Source organism: Pseudonaja textilis, chromosome 13, assembly GCF_049901715.1.
Source record: "Pseudonaja textilis isolate UNSWEBS1 chromosome 13, rPseTex1.2, whole genome shotgun sequence".
Lineage (NCBI taxonomy): Eukaryota > Metazoa > Chordata > Lepidosauria > Squamata > Elapidae > Pseudonaja > Pseudonaja textilis.
The window spans coordinates 15,807,151-15,826,253 of NC_142002.1; the positions used below are offsets into that span (position 1 = coordinate 15,807,151).

At 43.8% G+C, this 19,103-nt stretch overlaps 1 protein-coding gene across 1 annotated transcript in view; it reads right to left on the minus strand.

Moving 5' to 3' along the window:
* Window positions 1-19,103, minus strand: part of RBPMS2 (RNA binding protein, mRNA processing factor 2) — a 31,695-nt gene that overhangs the window by 3,702 nt on the left and 8,890 nt on the right. Inside the window, exons 2-6 of the mRNA XM_087941465.1 lie at window positions 10,676-10,753; window positions 9,376-9,414; window positions 8,296-8,358; window positions 6,896-7,046; window positions 5,308-5,456 (exon numbers count right to left, since the gene is read on the minus strand). Of these exons, the coding sequence (XP_087797591.1) occupies window positions 5,308-5,456; window positions 6,896-7,046; window positions 8,296-8,358; window positions 9,376-9,414; window positions 10,676-10,753 (480 nt within the window). The remainder of the gene's footprint in view (window positions 1-5,307; window positions 5,457-6,895; window positions 7,047-8,295; window positions 8,359-9,375; window positions 9,415-10,675; window positions 10,754-19,103) is intronic.

Genomic DNA, 19,103 nt, shown 5'->3' on the forward strand with positions numbered 1-19,103 from the left:
CTTGTGCAACTTTTACGACTTGTGGAGTTTGGGGACCCCTGCGTTAGGACAAAAGCACTATTCCAACATCCCAAGTCTGTTTTGTAAGAATTTGGGGGCTCTAGCCCTTGTGAATTACATTACATTTACTTCCATTTTTAATCCAGTTCTTACTGAATTAGAAGGGAGCACTGTAAGTCAGCGAGGACTGGAGTTTAGGGAAATGGCATATTCTCAACTTGTTTTTAAATAGCTCTTCGTAGTTGTCAAAACACAACCCTAAATGAACTTTTAGTTTGAGCAAATAACTCATATAGGAACTTTTATAATTTCTATTGCAAACTGCCAGGAAGATCGTAGCCACCCACGCTCTCGTTCTTCTAAAAAAAAGGAGACGTCATTAATCAGTTTGTGATCGATACTTGGTACTTTTCAAGGGCTCCTTTTTGGATCCTGAGAAGCACCTTCTGGTTCAAAGGTCCAGGAACTTTCATGAGAATCTGCTGGTCTCATTTTTCACCCATTTGCCAATCTCTTTTTTTTCCCGATCATCCAACAATCCTGCAAAGCTGAGGAGTGATCCATTCGACAGCCATCAACATGTTACGGTTTCATATCGGCTCCTCCCAGCTGTAGCTTAAAAGCACTTCCCAGATTCCTAAATCCATCTCCCCCGCACATCTGGAATCAGTTGTGGCTCCGGCAGCTGCATGAGAGAAGGGTCTGTCCTGGCCAATCGGTACGCTGCTCTGGAGTGCTCTGGTGGCGTTCACACGAAGCACCTGAGAACACAACTGTCTCTGTAGATTCTCATTCATCCAAGTCGTGGTTGTCCCGTAGGTGCTGTGTTTTTTCTTGAAGACGTTTCGCTTCTTGTCCAAGAAGCTTCTTCGGTTCTGACCGAATGTAAGGATTTAGTCATTCAGTCAGAACTGAAGAAGCTTCTTGGACGAGAAGTGAAACAACTTCAAAGGAAAAACAAAGGAAGTCCAGTTGCCTCTTGAAAAAAGCACCTTTGGGACCTGAAATGCCTTCAAAGCAGCTGCCCTGATGCCAGCCCGCTTCCTGCAATGAAGCTTCTCCCCAACAACTTTTAAATACACACGATAATTCAATAATTGAACCCACCGTGCAATGCTTTTTCAGTTCATTTCTTACCTCTGCACACCCGTAATCAGTTCCAAAACAGAAAGCATCTTGTTTTAAGACACCTATCTCTGGCCCTGCCTTAAGAAGAGGCATTCCCCTCCAAGGTGAGAGAGGCCGCCTCACCTTAAGGCCGACGACGTTTGCCAATTTCACTACAGAAGTAAAATTCTGCTGCTTAGTCAGGCCACTCTCGGATTTAAATATTGTCACCGACGGCCCCTTCCAATCGTGACTTCTTCCACGGTCTCTTAATAGACACATTGACCCAGGCCGTTTGCATTTCCTTTTTCCAGTATCATCATGTCAACCACGTCAGAATTTTACTCGTTTTGGGGGGAGGAGGGGGAGAAAGAAAGAGAGGGAGGGAGGGAGGGGAAAGAGTGTGAAAGGAGATTGTTTTTTTCCAGATTCCAGCCAAGGGAGGGGTTTTTTCCCCTTCCCTGGCGGAGTCCATAGCGTGACTGATATGTGCCAGTTGACTGTGTGGTGGGGGGAAAAAATTAAATTCGTTCTGTGCTGCTGTTGCTGCTACTACTACTACTACATCATCACCCCTCCCTTCCCCAGCAGGTGAGTGTGGTGAGTGAAACAAGGTGGTCGGGAGGCACTCCCACCCACCCCTCTTAATACCACCAGGTGACAGGAAGCCTCCTCAGGTGGTTCCTCTCCTCCCCCAGGTGGGATAAACCCATCGGTGCTCCGAGGGGAGCCCAAGAAGTGCCATGCTGTGGTGCCCGTATCGTATGCGCCAAGTTGGCCAGAGGTGGGTTAGAGAAATGCCTGGGTTGTTGTTTGCTGTTGTTTTTTCATGTCGCTTGGGCTTTTGGGGTGGGTGAATAGCGTGGAGGCCCATGCATTGGGTTGCTAAGGAACAGATGGGGGCAAAACCAAAATAAAGCTTGCAGAAAGTTGGAAGGAAAAAAAAAAAGAGAAAGAAAAGAACAAAACAACCCACTGTGCCCCAAATGGCAGAGATATATGCTTTTTGTCTTACCAGCCTGTTCCTGACGGGCCCATCTGGAAAGGCCTCTGGGAATGAACTAGTCCACTCTAGCAAGGGTTAGTCAGGACTACTGAGGTCCCAGGGCCAGCTCTGAGCTCCAGGGCTAGCCTGCGTAGGCATCCTGGCTGCAGGTCACTGAAGATATCAAAGGAGGGGTCATTTCAACCAATAACTAGCCATCGTGGAGGGGGCAAGAGGCTTGGTTGGTGGGGAGGAGAGGCCAGGGGGTCGAGGGCATTTCTTGGGTGAGGTCAGGGGTGGAGGAACCGGCCCTGAGAGGCAACAGAAGTTATGAGTTTTTGGTGTCCATTATTAGAACAAGGTTCAAGGAATCTCTCCATTCTTGAAGTTTCTCTCCCTTAGGAACCTGTGGACCTTCCTTGCTTGGACACTTCTCAGATCATTGAAACTGGGGTGTTTATTTTCAATAAGAGGAAAAGCATCACTACTGTAGATGGTCTAACTAGCTGAACCTCCTTTGAAGATGCTTGTTCTTCACCAATCTGCTGTCCTTCAGATGCGTCACCCTTCAATTCCCGTCATCCTTAGCCAGTCTCTTCCCATTCTAAACATCTGGAAGCTACCAGAGACTAGGAAAGATTATAGCCCATTGTGTGTTCAACCCATCCACGGGGCGACTCATACATTATACTGAGTCATAGCATGGCCTGTTCTGGGCTGGTAGTATTTGTGAACATAATCACCAAGCTTTTTCAGGTGAGTTAAAATAAATCATGGCTTAGTGAGTTCAGCCACGGGTTGGTTAGGTTTACTATGGAGCAATTAAAAAATACACAATAATTGAAAGATCAGGAGGTCAACACATCTATAGATATGACGGCTGGGTCAAATCATAGGAGTGTGATCTCAATAAAGGATCACTTAGGATCTTCAAGGAAATGGATGACCAAGGGTTTGCACCCAATAATTATCCATTTCATTTCCTTGGACTATGACCCATAAATAACCTTCCCATTGACTATGCCAAGCAACAATGAAACCGAAGACCTCAATTGATTAAAAAGTAGGCCAAGGGGTTAACCCAACATCCCCGCTATGCTCCTGTCAAAAAATCGAGAAAACAATTCTTCCATTATTTCATGAAGACACCAGAATTTCGGCCCGCGTGGTGGGCGGAGCTCTGAGTTGCCTGTTGCTTAGTAAGAAGAGTGAAGTAATGTTTAACTCAAAAGGCTTTTATGAGTAACACATTCGTTTGCTTTAAAGGACAAACCTGCAGACTTCAGCCTGGAGAAACCTCCTTTCTGAGGGGGCAGGGAAGAAATAATCGCAGCCCTGTGTTCCAAATTGTCCAAATTACGAGAAACACGGGACCTGATGGTCTTTCACCGGCACGGCATTTTTCCGAGGCCAAATCTTTAAATTTTGCAGTGCAAAGCTCATCCTTTGCAACTCATATGTTTAGCCCGAGAGTTACTATAAACTCTACATCATTTCTGTAGGAGTGTTCTGCCTTCTCTAAACAGCGGGCCAGGGAGATGTACACATATAAAAGTGAGCATGGAGATACTTGTCAGAAATGATGTATGTCCAGTGTTCCTTTGTTAAGGGAATGGAAGCAAGATCGTTCTTCAAACTCTTTTGAAAAAGTAGAACTTTTTTTTTTAAAAAAAGCTCCTTTCCCATCTTTTATCTCTGTGTGTGTTTTTTTTAAGACTCTAATCCTAAAACAAGGTTTGCTTGTTATGGCATCCATGTACTTTTACATACACCCACACGGAGCTTAGGGAGTCTTTTTGAAGTGAAGCTTCTAATAAAAAAAATTTGCAATCAGGAAATGAATGTGGATTTACTAAAATTCCCCTTAAGGGATAACTCTGACTCCATGGAATCAGAGAGAGAGAGAGAGAGAGAGAGAGAGAGAGAGAGAGAGAGAGAAGGAGAGAGAGAGAGAGAAATCATCTGTAAAAACTGTTATTTATTCCCTCCTTTGGACCTGGTGCATTTTATCTATTTTACCCTTGTTTGTATACATTCTTATGGCGTAGCCACCATGCTAAACTAGGTTCTTCCTTCCTTAAACCGTCTGCAGAGCAATCTATCCTCAATTTCTCTGACAGAGGAGAAAGGCGTCAGGCCCTACAAGAACAGATGTTCTTGTACTGGCAGCAAAACCAAAATTAACAGTAGTTTAACGGCTTTTGGAGGGAAGTTCAAGCTGACTTCATACCCTTCTTTGCCAGATTGAAAGAGGCCTTGTTCTCAACAGGGAGCGCCTCGGATCGGACAGTATCCAGAAATGGAACATGACCATCTCCTTCTTACCCACCTCTCCAACTGGGGGTCACCTTCTTGACTTCTCTTCCTTTGAACTGGAGGCGGTCAATTCTTTTCATTGCCCTTCCCCCCCACCCCTCCCCCACCAAGAGATAAAATAGGCATTTCCCACCAAGGGCTCTTTGGAATGGGATCAAAACACTCGATCTGAGAAATGGAAAGAAGTCTGCTTTACGAGAGGCCGAGTCAAGCCCTCCGTCCTGCTGCAATGGGACAGTCCATTTTGAGCTCGTGTCCTTTTAGCGCAGGGCTCTTCAAACTTGGCAGCTTTAAGACTTGTGGACTTCAACTCCCAGAATTCCTCCTCCGGCTCAGGAATAATGGGCGTTGAAGTCCACAAGTCTTAAAACTTGCCAAGTTTGGAGAGTGTTGTTTTCGCGCTTGGATCCCTTGGAAGCAGGGATGTCCAACCTTGGCAACCCTTAAGACCTGTGGACTTCCAACTTCCAGAATTCCCTAGCCAGGATAGCATAAGGGGTGGGTGGGGAATTCTGGGAGTTGAAGTCTGCAATGGGTGGGGAATTCTGGGAGTTGAAGTCTGCAAGTCTTAAAAAGTTGCCAGGGTTGGACATCCCTGCCTTGGGAGGTCTGCTTAATTAATCTCCTCAAACAAATCTGCTTGAGAATCAGAGGAGGAATGGCAGCCCACTGTTTTTCCTCAAATTTAAGGCAGATTTGGAGGACAGAAGCTTTTTCCCCGAGGATGCAGACAGGGAAGAATCTCTCGGCTATCAACTCTCCGCCCACTCACTGAGATTCTCCATCCTGGGAAGAAATCTATGCCCAAAATAAAGTTTTGAAGCAGAGATGTTCTGCCCCTTGCAAGAGGAGGCTCCACACCCAAAAGGGGCAGGGAAAATGTTCCACTGTGAACTCACCTGAGCATGAAGAGCAGCGGCAGCAGCGGCGGCAGCCGGATAGGTGAAAGCTGCATGTGGAATGGCCGGAGTAAGCTCCGTGGTATACAGGGGGTAGGGAGCCCACGCCTCTGGAGATGCTGGAATCAGGGCAGCTCCAGTCAGATCATCTAGAAGAGGAGACGGAGCGGCAGGTCAGCAAATCCACCCACCGGGGAGGAGGAAAGCACGGAGCCTCTTACGGCACACAGGGGAAGGCTGATGGGGAGAGGAAAGACAACCTCAAGAGTTGGGCGAGGAAGTTTTTGAGCCTAGCGCCACATTTTTGAGGCGCTATCTTGGTCTTTTGAGAGCTACAGGAAGTTTAGCTTGTGATGTCAACCCAAAAGCATTAACTCTCTTTGGGCAGAACGATAGCATTTGGCAACATTTGGAAATGTGGTAGAGTACTTACAGATTGTCCGATTGATGGAAAGAAACGAAAAATTAATGGATTCATGCAAACATCTTCAAAAGCCCATCCCAGACTCAAATGTCCTTGACCCAATTCTGCAGGAAGGGTCTCCCATCAAACTCTGCTTAGCACCACCCTGTAAGGCTAGCTCAGGTCAAGAAGATGCTGTCCAGAGAGCTCATCCAAGAGCTATCCTAAACCTCCCACAAGGTAGACATTTAAGATCTCAGGAAATGGCCCGTTTCTTTGTTGCCTGGGGGCTATGCTTAATGTTTCTGTAAGAGTCTGTCCTCCTGAACAGCATGAGGACACCACAAGAGTCAGGATTCCAGGGCTTGGTTTGTTTTTTTGAATTAACACCACTCTGTCACTGATTTCCAGCAATTGTGTTCCAAGAAAGCTTTGGTAGCCAGTAGTCACAGTCAAAAGATTGGAGAATACCCAGTAGCCACATCCTAGGGATTGAGGAAGAGCATGCCACCCAGGGGCTCAAGATTGCTCCCACTTGCACTAACCACAGAAACTGAATTTAGGGGTGTCTTGTGCATGCAAAAAAAAAAAAGCAAAAACATCACAGTGGGATGCAAAGGTGCTTTTTCAAAAGGCCACTGGACTTTCTTGGGGTTTTTTTTTCCCCTTGAAAAGGTTTCACTTAGTTCACTTTACTTTATTTGTCATGGCACCTCGTACAATGAAATCAACCACCATCTTCAGTGCACATCATGACCATGAAAATAAACACGAACACACATCCTTCACCCTCCACACATTGAACCAAAACCCCCAACACCGCACCAATACTACACTACACAGTAGAATTCAGAAGAGCTACTACCCTGGGATAGAAGCTGTTTTTCAGCCTATTTGTCACTTCTCATCTAAGAAGCTTCTTCAGTTCTTACTGAACGGTCAGAACGCAGTCAGAACTGTAGAAGCTTCTTGGAGGGGAAGCAAAATATTTTCAGGGGGAAAAAAACAACAACCCCAAGAAGGTCTAGTTGCCTTTTGAAAAAGCATCTTTGGGACAAAGGGTTGACTTGAGAATCTCCATAGTGGGACACACTAGGAATGTGCACACCTCCCCAGAGACCCCCCCACCCCACCCCAACCCCTCCCCCCACTTCTTGCTTATGGACTCCCCCACCCGCTCCTCACAAGGATCTCGTGCAATGAAGTGTGCGCCTAGGGCAGGGTGAAGGTTGGTGGGGTTTGGTGTGGCCATCAGCTTGCTCTTTGCCATCTTGGTGTTTGCCTTAGCAAACTCTAACCGCAGCGTCTGGGGATTCTCTGGGTCGAAGCGGATCCCCTGCAGGACAGAAGGGCAGAAGGGTTACGAGAGCAGGAAGAAACCGCATTTGCTCATCCAGAAACCGACTGACTTGAAGACCGAAGCGCATATAAGTGTGCACACGCCCTACCTACGGAAGACCCAAACTTCCGTTAAGCTACTTCCTAAACTTGCATTTCCCTGAAACAAATCCCACCTAATATAACTCTTTTAAAAATGTATATGGATATATACTGGTGAATGATTAAAGGAATAACAGTATAAGCAATTAAAATAAACAGCAACAGAATCGTTGCTGGCAAAGCCTGGATGAAATCGGTTCTTTTTTAGAAAGGCTCAGAATTCATTTTTATTCTTTTTTTTTCTTAAAAAAATTGTTAAGGCTCCGGACACCTATTCTGTACCCTTCCGCTCCCGAAAAGCAAAAACCCAGACCCAACCACTTGAATGCATCTGCTGTGGTTAAAATATTTAAATTATATGGGGCTCACCCTCCACCTTCCACACTGCCTGCCCATTTCAACTTAGGGACACAAATACGCTTATGGGGAAGCTACCTTGCCTTCCAGGTACAGGGCAATTAAGATGTATTTATTATTTATTAAATTTGTTTGCCACCCATCTTGTTACACACCTCCCCTTGTACCATCCGTTTAATTAATAATATTCACGTGAAAAGCTGCAGTGTGTTTACAATCTCTGGGGTGATTTATTATCCCTGCTGCAACAAATTCCATCTTATGTTAAGCCCATCTTAATTTTCCTGTAATGCATTGTTCTTCAACCTTGGTAGCTTTTAGATGTATGGACTTCAGCTCCCAGAATTCCCCATGGTTGTCTGGAGCACGCCATGACATGGCTGGTTAGAGAATTATGGGAGCTGGTCCATATATCTCACCAAGGACTTATATTACACTTCTGTAACAGATGCCAATTTATTGAAATCATTTAGCACGCTGCCTTGCCATCTTTTTAGATTAGGAGTAAATGGAAATAGTATAACCTTCCTATTTACTCCTATCTGACTTTGGTAGTCAATGTGAGTAGTTCTGGCCAGTCCTTATCAGTTCTTATCGTCCTGTGTTTATGACACACATCCATTAAGTAGCAGGAAAGAGATATTTTCCCTATCACTCAGGGTTACTAAGACATGAGCAGAAAACATACGTGGTAGCTTTGCCTTCTGTGCTGAACTGGGGCCAAGCAATTAACCAAGTTCTGAATTACAGTTTGTGAGCACCAACGCAACAAGAGTGTTAATACTTACATTCAAAGCATTCTTTGCAGCTTCTGCACCAGAACGGCTGTCGAAAGTAACAAACCCTACTGGCTGGAAAGACAAATACTTTGAGCTACATGCATGTACATAATCCCGACCAGATTGCAGAAACAAAACAAAGGATAGTGAAGCTTTATCTCCTATAAAGCCCACCAAGAGTACCTCTGTGGAATACTTATAGCCATTCATCTCTGGAGAAGCCCCCTAAATGTTCTGGAGCACCAGATATATTTGTTCATTTCCAACTTGTGTCCATTTCAGCCAAGTGATGCTCCTTACAGCAGCCACCTCATGCTATTTTCCCCCAGGAAGGAGAAACGGACCTTTAACCTGTGGCCCATCTGGCTAAATGATGAAGTATCATCATTTGTATAGGTAGCCTTTCCCAGATAGGGACCTCCAGAACAGGTGAGCATTATTGAAATGGAACTACACATCTGGGTAGCACTAATAGCAATGGCGTTGAGAGTTATATACAGCTTCACAGTGCTTTTCAGCCCTCTCTAAGCGGTTTACAGGGTCAGCCTCTTGCCCCCAACAATCTGGGTCCTCGTTTTACTGAAGGCCGAGTCAACCTTGAACCATTCAGGGTCGAACTCCTGGCAATGGGCAGAGTTAGCCTGCAATGCTGCACTCTAACCACTGGGCCACCACCAAGTTGGTCAGGCTTGTTCTAGAACAACATGAAGTAACCTTCACCAGAAGCCCAGGTAGATGGGCTGTTTTGCTAGCAAATAGAACATTTCTTCTAGGACCCAAACACAGCTGGCTCCCTCACTGCTGAGGACATAACCTAGGATCGTTTCCCAAGCTTGGCCATTTCCAGAGGCGTAGACTTCAACTCCCAAAACTCCACAGCCGGCACAGCCATTGATGAGAATTCTGGAAGTTGAAGTCTACCTGTCTGGAGGTTGCCAAGGTGTTTGGACAGGTGCTTTGCATTGCTTAATTGAAGCATCAGCTACAATCCTGCCAGGTTCCTTTCCCTCAGGAATTAGGAGGTGAACTGGTGCTTGATTTAAGATGCACTGAGTGGCTGCCAGGATGGGAGTGAAGGAGAGGCATTACCTGTTTGGATGTTAGTTTGATGAGTGATCCTTCATAACCCTAGAAAGAGGAATCAGTAAATTTGTTATATCAGTTCTCTTGGAAAGGAAGCAGAATAGCAATGAGATCTGAGCAACAAAAATCTCTGGTGGACCTGAGGAACAAGTTAAACTAAGATGCAGTTACTCTACTGACAGTATTCCCCACTGCCACACATACACACACATTTGTCAACTATTGTGTTTTGCTAGTTGTAATACAATTGTGGGGTGCTCTCTGAGCTTGTGGCCTTCTTGCAGACATTTCATTACCCAACTAGGTAACAGCATCAAATATCTGCAAGGCAAGAACCAAGGATCAAGGATTCCACAGTTCAGCCTGAGCTACGTGTATTTCCTGCTATTGTAACGCAATTTTCAGGCAAAATTCCCAGACAGAACACTCCTTAATCAATACACTAAAGAAAATAGAGTCACAGGAAATGGCTGCTTTCGACGGAATCAGACCGGTGGGTGGATTTGATTCTGTGTCCATTATGCCAGGGATGGAAAGCAAGGAACTCCAGATATTGGAAACTAGAACGTCCAACAGGTTTCATTGTTCCTCTGTGATGCTCTCTGGGATTGTTGTGAGTTGTACTTCAAGGAGGTCATAATCTGGATTCTAGCAGATTATGGAACCAGGATAGGCTGGGGGACTTTCTCTTGTCTTACAGAAGCTTAATGTATATTTGGGGCTTTAGTAAGCAAAGACAACAGCATGGAAGTAGCCCCAAGGCCGGAATACTGAACTTTGTGGAAACCTGGGACAAATCTTTTTCAGCCTTCTTGGTGATGTCTAGCGAGACAGCTCAGAACCTTCGACTTAACAACTATTCGTTTAGTGGCTGAAGTTAAAAGCAATGAAAAAAAATGACTTGCGACAATTTTTCACACAACCATTGCAGCATTCCCAGGGTCACGTGATCAAAATTCAGATGTTTGGCAACCAATAACTCACAGTTATGATGGTTGCAGTGCCTTGGGCTTGTACGGTCTCCTTTTGTGACCTCCTGACAAGCAAACTCAACGGGGAAGCTGGATTCACTTAAGGACTGGGTTACTAATTTAAGAACCGCAGTGGTTCACTTAACCACTGTGGCAAGAAAGATCGTAAAATGGGGCAAAGCTCACTTAACAACTCTCTTGCTTAGCAGCAGAAAATTTGGGCTCAATTATGGTCGTAAGTCATGGACTTCCTGCATGTTGGGAAGATGCCCTGCCATTGAACAAGAGGGCTCCCCCAGTTAGACTCAGACATTTGTTTTTTAATTCCTTCTCACCTTAAATGGTCGGAAAAGGAGGTACAGTTCTCGGGGTTTGATGTCCACCGGAAGGCCACTCACAAAAAGTGTCCGTACCTAGGAGAGACAAGAAAACGATATATCTCAACAGAGTTCGAAATCATTGGACCTCATAGTTACCATATGGTATTTACGAGAGTTGAGGTTCTTCACAGAGGTGGTCTTCAGCTGGTACTGACAGGTTCTGGAGAACCAGTAGTGGAAATTTTGAGTAGTTTGGAGAACCGGCAAATACCCCCTCTGACTGGCCCCGCCAACCCCATCTCTTCTCTGCCTCCCATTGAGTCCCAGCTGATCGGCTGGGTCTTCTTTGGTTGCCCTGGACAGGAGAGTGGAGCTGGAAAGCAGGTTAGTGGGGTGGGAGTGGGGAATGGGGATTCCGCAGTATCCTTCCCCTGCCATGCCCACCGAGCCACCCCCACCGAGCCACGCCCACAGAACTGGTAATAAAAATGTTTGAATCCCACCACTGGTCCTTCAGGTATGAGACCACGTGATCTGACGAATGCAGAAACAGGACAAATTCGGGGAAGGGTCTTCTCCACCCACGTGGAAACAAGTGTTTTTTATTTGAGTCACATGAAATTGAATCCCATCTGACTCAGGGTCAAGCTACACAATGTTAGATAGGTAACAAATGTGTTTTTTTGTTTTAATTACGCACCAAAATGACTCGTTTTCCTTGAGACAGAAGCAGAGAAGGCAATTTTCATCTCAGCCCATCCCCGGTAGCAAAAATGATCTCCCAACCCCCACAGGTAGCTTTAAGAGGTATAAAATCTCCCACCGGTACCAATAAAAGCTTTTCTAACTGCAATATGGATGGCTATTTAAGGCAAACCACACCTGGAGAAAGAACCAAATCTCAATCTTGACAAAAAGTTTTTCTTCTTTACGTAGATAGGGATTTTAAAAACCAACTCCCCACATTTAAAATAATCTGATACCGGGGCGCCTTGCAAAATCAAGGGGTCTACTGAACGGATGCCCAGAGATTTGATCTCCTTGCCTACTGGGAGTTTAAAGGTTGCAAGGAGTAGGTGGGCTCAATCATTACTCCTTGGGGAATTCTGGGAGCTGAAGTTGCCACGGTTGAGAAACACGGTGACAGTCTTACGCCAATTATGGACAGAGGGATTCTGAAATTTTAGCTCGGAAAGCAAAGCAGGCGCTCAGCCTTTGATGTAGAATCTAGACCAGGGGTCTCCAACCTTGGCAACTTTAAGGCTTGTGGACTTCAACTCCCAGAATTCTGGGAGTCTAGACAGTGCCTTTGCTTCTGTAAGAAGAGGTTTTCTGGTACCACATTTCCAGTTTTAAGAATGAACAATTCAGCACAAAGGGACATTTCTTGCTGCTACATCCTGCTTTCCAGATGAAATGCCCTCTTATCAGGTTCTTCGCAATAAGGATGTTTGGCCAGAGATATTCTTAATGGGCAACCTTGGCTATTTTGCTTCTGCTAACCTACTCTCAGCTGAGCGCAACCAACAGTATCTTGAAATTAAACATGAGCCCTTTTTTTAAAACAACAACAATCATACACTGCTAATGTTATTCTTTTTTGAAGACTGTTAATTCTACCACAGCAACTATTTCTTGATTAAGATTATATTACACGTCAAACTTGTTTGGAAATTGCAAAGGCTTCTTGTTTAGATTTTATGCAAGATTTTGCAAATGTTGACACTTTCTGAAATGCTTCCGAGCATCTGTAATTCTCAGTTTAAGTTTTGGGCATGCGTCTTCATGCAGCAGCTTTTTAATTGCTGCACAATTAAAAATGACTGTTCTTCGGAACATTATTTGATGTCCAACTGCAATTTCTGACGAAGCTGGGTATAATTCTCATAGCGATATTCACTCTTCCACAGGCTGAGATTTTTGACGCCGTCCCCTGTGGTGCGTTGTTCTAAGAACTAGCTTTGTTTCTACCTAGCCCTTGAAATCTAAATAGCAACACTTGGACCACACATTGTTCACATGGCTTTACTCAGAGGAGATGACAATCTTTTGGCCTGCTGGACAATCTGACGCAATCTTTGCTTCTAAGAATGCAGTCAGTTGATCGGTTTTGCTGCATTGAGAAAAGAGGCACATCTAAACAATTTGCAAATTCAGCTCGCCTCTCCTATAGACCAGCTTGTTTTCTGAACCAAGTAAGTCCATATAACACACGCACAAATATGGGATCCAAAAGAACATGGAAGCAGAATATTGGAGAGGCAAAAACAAATAGCAGAAATATCTTAAGGACGTGCTCTTGATAGGGTGACAATTTTGACTGAAATGTGATGGCTATAGGTCCACCTAACAAACAAGCCAGAGTTCTCTAAAATGTGGCTTGCTCAATGTCTTCCTAGCTTCAATTCACATAACAGGATGTCTCAACTTATGGATATCTTAGGATTGCAGCTGCTTAACCAGAGCCCCGGCAGCCTCAGAATCTGGAAAGCAGTAAATTCAGCCCTCCATCTGGGGCTTGATTGGGGTAGAACATGAGTGTTCCTCAAACATGCCTGCTCTGGATGCAGCTAGGAGCCTGCTGTTGATGCTCTCCCAAGCTTTGTCTCATGTCCTGAGACACAATGCAGCTGGAACCACTTGACGAGAGGCAGATGGAATGCTGAACTGCACCCGTCAACTTTAAATATCTAGACTTATAAGGCCCTGCGCGGTATCAAAACATACCCAGAGCTTGCAAAACAAAGTTGTGGGAAGGAAAACACTTGGGACCTTAAAAAAGAGGTTAGCCGTTAATGCCATGTTTTAAAATGATTGTCCCTAGAGATCAACCGCTGAACGAAGTCCCCTCTTTATGGAGGGTTCATCTAAGCTGTGGGGGGAAATCAGAATAAGTTCTCTTATAATTTGAGAAAGGTTGAAAGATTTGGAATGTGTTGATTAGATAACTTCTAAACATTTAAGAAGGGCTGGATAGCCAACTGTCAAAGATAATTTAACTGGTTTTCCTGCATGCTGAAGAGTTTGGCTCAATGTTCCTTGAAGCCCTTTACAACTTCATAACTTTCTGATTATATTAGAGATAGCTGCTGACAAACTAAACCGTTTCTATATCATTTAACAGTGTTAGTGGCTGCTGTGTGTCTCCAAAAAGTCTGTGAATCAGCGTAAAAGGGCCATAGCTTAATAAGAAAGCACCTCTTTCACATACTAATTTCAGAACTGGTTGATGGCCTGTGGAACGAGTTGCCTCCAACCCCGAAGGTTTTAAAGAAGAGATTGGACAACCATTTGTCTAAAGTGGTATAGGGATCCCTGCCCGAGCAAGGGGTTGGACTAGAAGACCTCCAAACTCCCTTCCAACTCTGTTACTCTTTTAAGCACAAAGGGTTTGCAATGTAATCTAAGCAAGGTTTAAATGTAGTCCATCAAATATAACACGAGAGGTATTATTACACGTGATGAACCCCAATTGCCTTCTCTGAAAGTTGAAGAACAGAAACAAGGGAGATGCTTGAACCTAAACAAACAAGTTGAATTATCGTTAAGGAATCCCGATCTGTTTTGTGTGGGTTTCAATCCAGAAGAAAGTTGGGTTTATCCTGGTAGGTTTCAGTACTGGGACTTACTTTCTCTCGAAACCGAGCATTTAAATTCCCAGTCACTGATAATATCTATTAATAATATTGATCAAGGCCTATGCAGTTCAGTGCTTTTGTGCTGGGTTATATCCTTTCCTGTTTTCAGGGTGAGGACCAAACCCAGGTACAAAGCAGCTTCCAGGTGGGGTATCCATATCAGTTTCCCTTTCCAAGATGCAAGCAGTTAATGAAGCAAGCAAAACAAGCAAGCCTTGCTTCCTGGCTTACAACACCCCAATCTTTTTGAGCAGTTAAGCACAAGTTATACCTTAACACATTTCAGCAAAGAGAGGCTGAATAGAGCCACATCTCCAGCAGGGTGGAGAATCCTTCACTAAACAGGGGTATTTTCCAGCTTAGAACCCCAAGCCTGGAAGGACTGCAGTTGTGAGAGTAGAACCATCACTCACTATACCTGACTAGACAATAGCTAAAGACAAGAGTAACGGCTTCAAAATTTTTCAACCTGCTAAACCTTCCTTCTCTTGCAAGAAACAGGACAATTTTAACATCCGCATCTAGCACATCATATATACAGAATAACGAAGTTGGAAAGGACTTTCTAGATCATCTAGTCCAACCTCTCACTGAAACAGGAGATCCAACACCAAGGGTCTTCAAACTTGGCAAGTTTAAGACTTGTGGACTTCAACTCCCAGAATTCCTGAGCTAACATGGCTGGAGGAGGAATTCTGGGAGTTGAAGTCCACAAGTCTTAAAGCTGTCAAGTTTGAAGACCCCTGGAATAGATAAAGAGAGGTAGAATAGATAAAGAGAGATAGAATAGAGAGAGAGGATAGACAGCTAGAATAGATAGATAAAGAGGGGTAGAATAGATAGAAAGAGATATAGAATAGAGTAAAGTAGAGTAGAGTAGAGTAGAAAAGAATAGAATAGAATAGAATAGAAAGAAAGAAAGAAAGAAAGAAAGAAAGAAAGAAAGAAAGAAAGAAAGAAAGAAAGAAGAAAAGAAAAGAAAAGAAAAGAAAAGAAAAGAAAAGAAAAGAAAAGAAAAGAAAAGAAAGAAATAGAGCAAGGGTCTTCAAACTTGGCAAGTTTAAGACTTGTGGACTTCAACTTCCAGAATTCCCAAGCTAACGTGATTGGAGGAGAAATTCTAGGAGTTGAAGTCCACAAGTCTTAAAGCTGTCAAGTTTGAAAACCCCTGGAATAGATAAAGACAGTTAGAATAGAGAGAGGATAGACAGCTAGAATAGATAGATAAAGAGGGGTAGAATAGATATATAGAATAGAATAGAATAGAATAGAATAGAATAGAATAGAATAGAATAGAATAGAATAGAAAGAAAGAAAGAAAGAAAGAAAGAAAGAAAGAAAGAAAGAAAGAAAGAAAGAAAGAAAGAATAGAGCAAGGGTCTTCAAACTTGGCAAGTTTAAAACTTGTGGACTTCAACTCCCAGAATTCCTGAGCTAACATAACTGGAGGAGGAATTCTAGAAGTTGAAGTCAACAAGTCTTAAAGCTGTCGAGTTTGAAGACCCCTGGAATAGATAAAGAGAGGTAGAATAGATAAAGAGAGATAGAATAGAGAGAGAGAGAGGATAGACAGCTAGAATAGACAGATAAAGAGGGGTAGAATAGATAGAAAGAGGAATAGAATAGAATAGAATAGAATAGAATAGAATAGAATAGAATAGAATAGAATAGAATAGAATAGAATAGAATAGGAGCAAGGGTCTTCAACTCCCAGAATTCCTGAGCTAACATGACTGGAGGAGGAATTCTAGGAGTTGAAGTCCACAAGTCTTAAAGCTGTCAAGTGTGAAGGCCCCTGCCCAACACCATTTCTGAGAGATGGCAGTCCAGTCTCTTCTTGAAAGCTTCCAGGGATGAAGCTTCCACAACTTCTGGAGGCAACTTCTGCTCCATTGGTTGATGGTTCTCACTGTCAGAAAATTTCTCTTTATTTCTCCTTATGCCTCAGGCACTTGGAAAATTAACTCTGGATTCATGTCATATTATAAACCATAAAGCAAAGCTGACACTGACTTGATGGTCACAATCATCTACTTGTTCTATACGGTGCTTTCCTTGAAGACTGCATGGAACCTTCTGCTTAATAAGATCAGCATCCATGCCATACCAGATTTATGGGCTCAATTCAAGAGGCTGGCTGCTCCCTCTACAGCTATATGTGGCTCTGGGTATCTTAGGGACCCCTGATCGTTGAGAATTTCTGCCTGCCCGACCTGGACGAGCAGGAGGTATGTTAGGAGCCCACCCAACATTAGGGAATTGTCTTAAAGTAACTCCCTTCCTCTGGAACAGTTGGTAACTAGGCTGTGAGTTCAATTTAAAAGATATTTTAATATAGCACACCCACAGCATCAGACGTGGTCTTCAGCCAGTTCTGACCAGTTCTGGAGAACCGGTAGGAGAAATTTTGAGTAGTTCAGAGAATCAGCAAATACCACCTCTGACCGGCCCCACCCCCATCTATTCTCCGCCTCCCATTGAGTCCCAGCTGATTGGCTGGGTCTTCTTTTGTTGCCCTGCAAAGGAGAACGGAGCTGGAAAGCAGGTTAGTGGGGTGGGGAGGGAATGAGGATATTGCAGTAACCCTCCCCTGCCACACCCACCAAGCCACGCCCACAGAACCGGTAGAAAAAAATTTGAATCCCACCACTGCACAGCATTATTGAAATACTCCAAAATCACAGGATGGAACAAGTTGCAGGTTAACATCAAGTTTCTCTGCTTCTTTTTATTTCTTCATATGATGATACATTTCAGTCACTGCTTTGTTAAACAACCCTGTATCAGTTGAAAATTCCCATATGTCCAAACATATATTCATTCATGTTGTCCTTTATAAAACTGATAAAAACCTGGCCATACTAGTGTAAATATTTCCTACCGTTGTTTTTTTTTTAAACCATGTGGGTTTTATCAGAGACCCTGTCAAGCAGAGTAAACAAATCTCACCATATCAGCTTTCACGAAAAAAAAATGATCCAGATGTTTCCATTAGTGAGTCGTGATTGACTTGGCTGTTAAGAGCAGATCACCAATAAGCTTCTTGCTTTATAACCACGTATTCTTTCAACAGAACATAGGCAATAAATAAGCCAAAGTTGGTGAAGAATTCACTCTTTTGATTATGTTTGTTAAAGACCTCCCTCAAACTTTTGAGGCTTTATGACCCCCCCAATGATAAAAAAATAATCTCTTTTATTACTTCTCCAACATCTTGTAGAAGAGTTATACACTGCAGGGGATATCCTTACAGTTCTTGAATGGCTATAAGATCTTCAGCTATAATTCTTGAAGTGGAGAAGAACTTACAAGGGTTGCCAAAATGCATCGTCCAATTGCTTATCTAAATTTGGTTCCCCCCCCCAAAAAAAATATTTCATGCTTAGGATCCAATCTGGGTCGGTCACTGGGCCCAGTGGTTTTGTCTTCCAAGCTTTCAGATTTGTGCTAGAGCCCACACACACAACAGCACACACACGCTGCTAGAGGATGGGGACTTCTGCACAAGTCTGAAAGCTCGGAAGGCAAAATCTCTGGTCCCAGTGATTGACCCAGATTGAATCCTGCAACCAGTGGTGGGACTTAAATATTTTTTCTACCGGTTCTGTGGGTGTGGCTTGGTGGGTGTGGCAAGGGAAGGTTACTGCAAAATCTCCATTTCCTCCCCACCCCACTAACCTGCTTTCCAGCTCTGTTTTCTTGTGCAGGGCAACCAAAGAAGACCCAGCCAACCAGCTGGAACTCGGGAGGAGGAGAATAGACGGGGGCGGGGCTAGTCAGAGGCGGGATTTGCCGGTTCTCCGAACTACTCAAAATTTCCGCTAGCGGTTCTCCAGAACTGGTCAGAACCGGCTGAATATCTCCTCTGCTTGCAACATTATCCCGGGACACGTATATTCGCCTTCATTTACATTTCATGCTTAATGCAGGGAAACCTGGACTGATTTCAGACAAATAGGAGTAAAATTTCTATATAATATCTTTGGGTTGTGCAAAAATAATAATTCAGTCCTAAATATCGGGCCACAAGTAGTTGACAAGTTACATTACCCTCTTTGTAAAAACGACTTTGTGTTTTGTACTTTTAAGTCAGTGTGGACTCCTGGGAACAGCCTGGACAAGTTTTTGCAGTTTTCTGGTCAATATTTTTGGAATTCTTGCTAGAGTGTAGAGAAAGGGACTGGTCCAAGGTCTCACCAGCTGGTTTTGCACCTAAGGTGGGACTAGAACTCACAGTCTGCAATTTCTAGTGTAGTGCCTTGAAGTATTGCAGCAAACCAACCCTCAAAAATTAGTTTTACTGCAGACCAAAAAGGTCACATTATTTCACAGTCCAATTGTCACTTTATCCCCTCTTTTGCTATGCTACTGTGTCTCTGTTAAGAAGTCCCTTACTCTGCATAGAACCTTCCTTTTCACAATTTCAGGTGTGGTCTCCAAACCTGATTACATGTAAGTTTGTTCCTAGAAAGGGTAGGTAAAAATGGCCAGTATAGGTATCTAATACTACTTCTACATCAGGATCATAATCTAAGTAAATGTATCTTTGCTAGATATCTTTTGGTGTTAGGTAAGGCTAGGAAATTTGCAAGCGCTAAAGGATGCATCTGGGGAAACACAGACCTTCATGGGCACCACGCTGGCAAACACAGCAGTAAAGATGCTAATGACACAATGGAGTCTGCTCGAAAAAAGCAGATTGGGATCCCCTCCTTTCTAGCAGCTGCTTTCAGAAGGTTCCCTGCCTATTAGCATAGGATGCCCTTAACGTACCAAGCAAGTTAGAAGGACCGCTTCAGAAATGC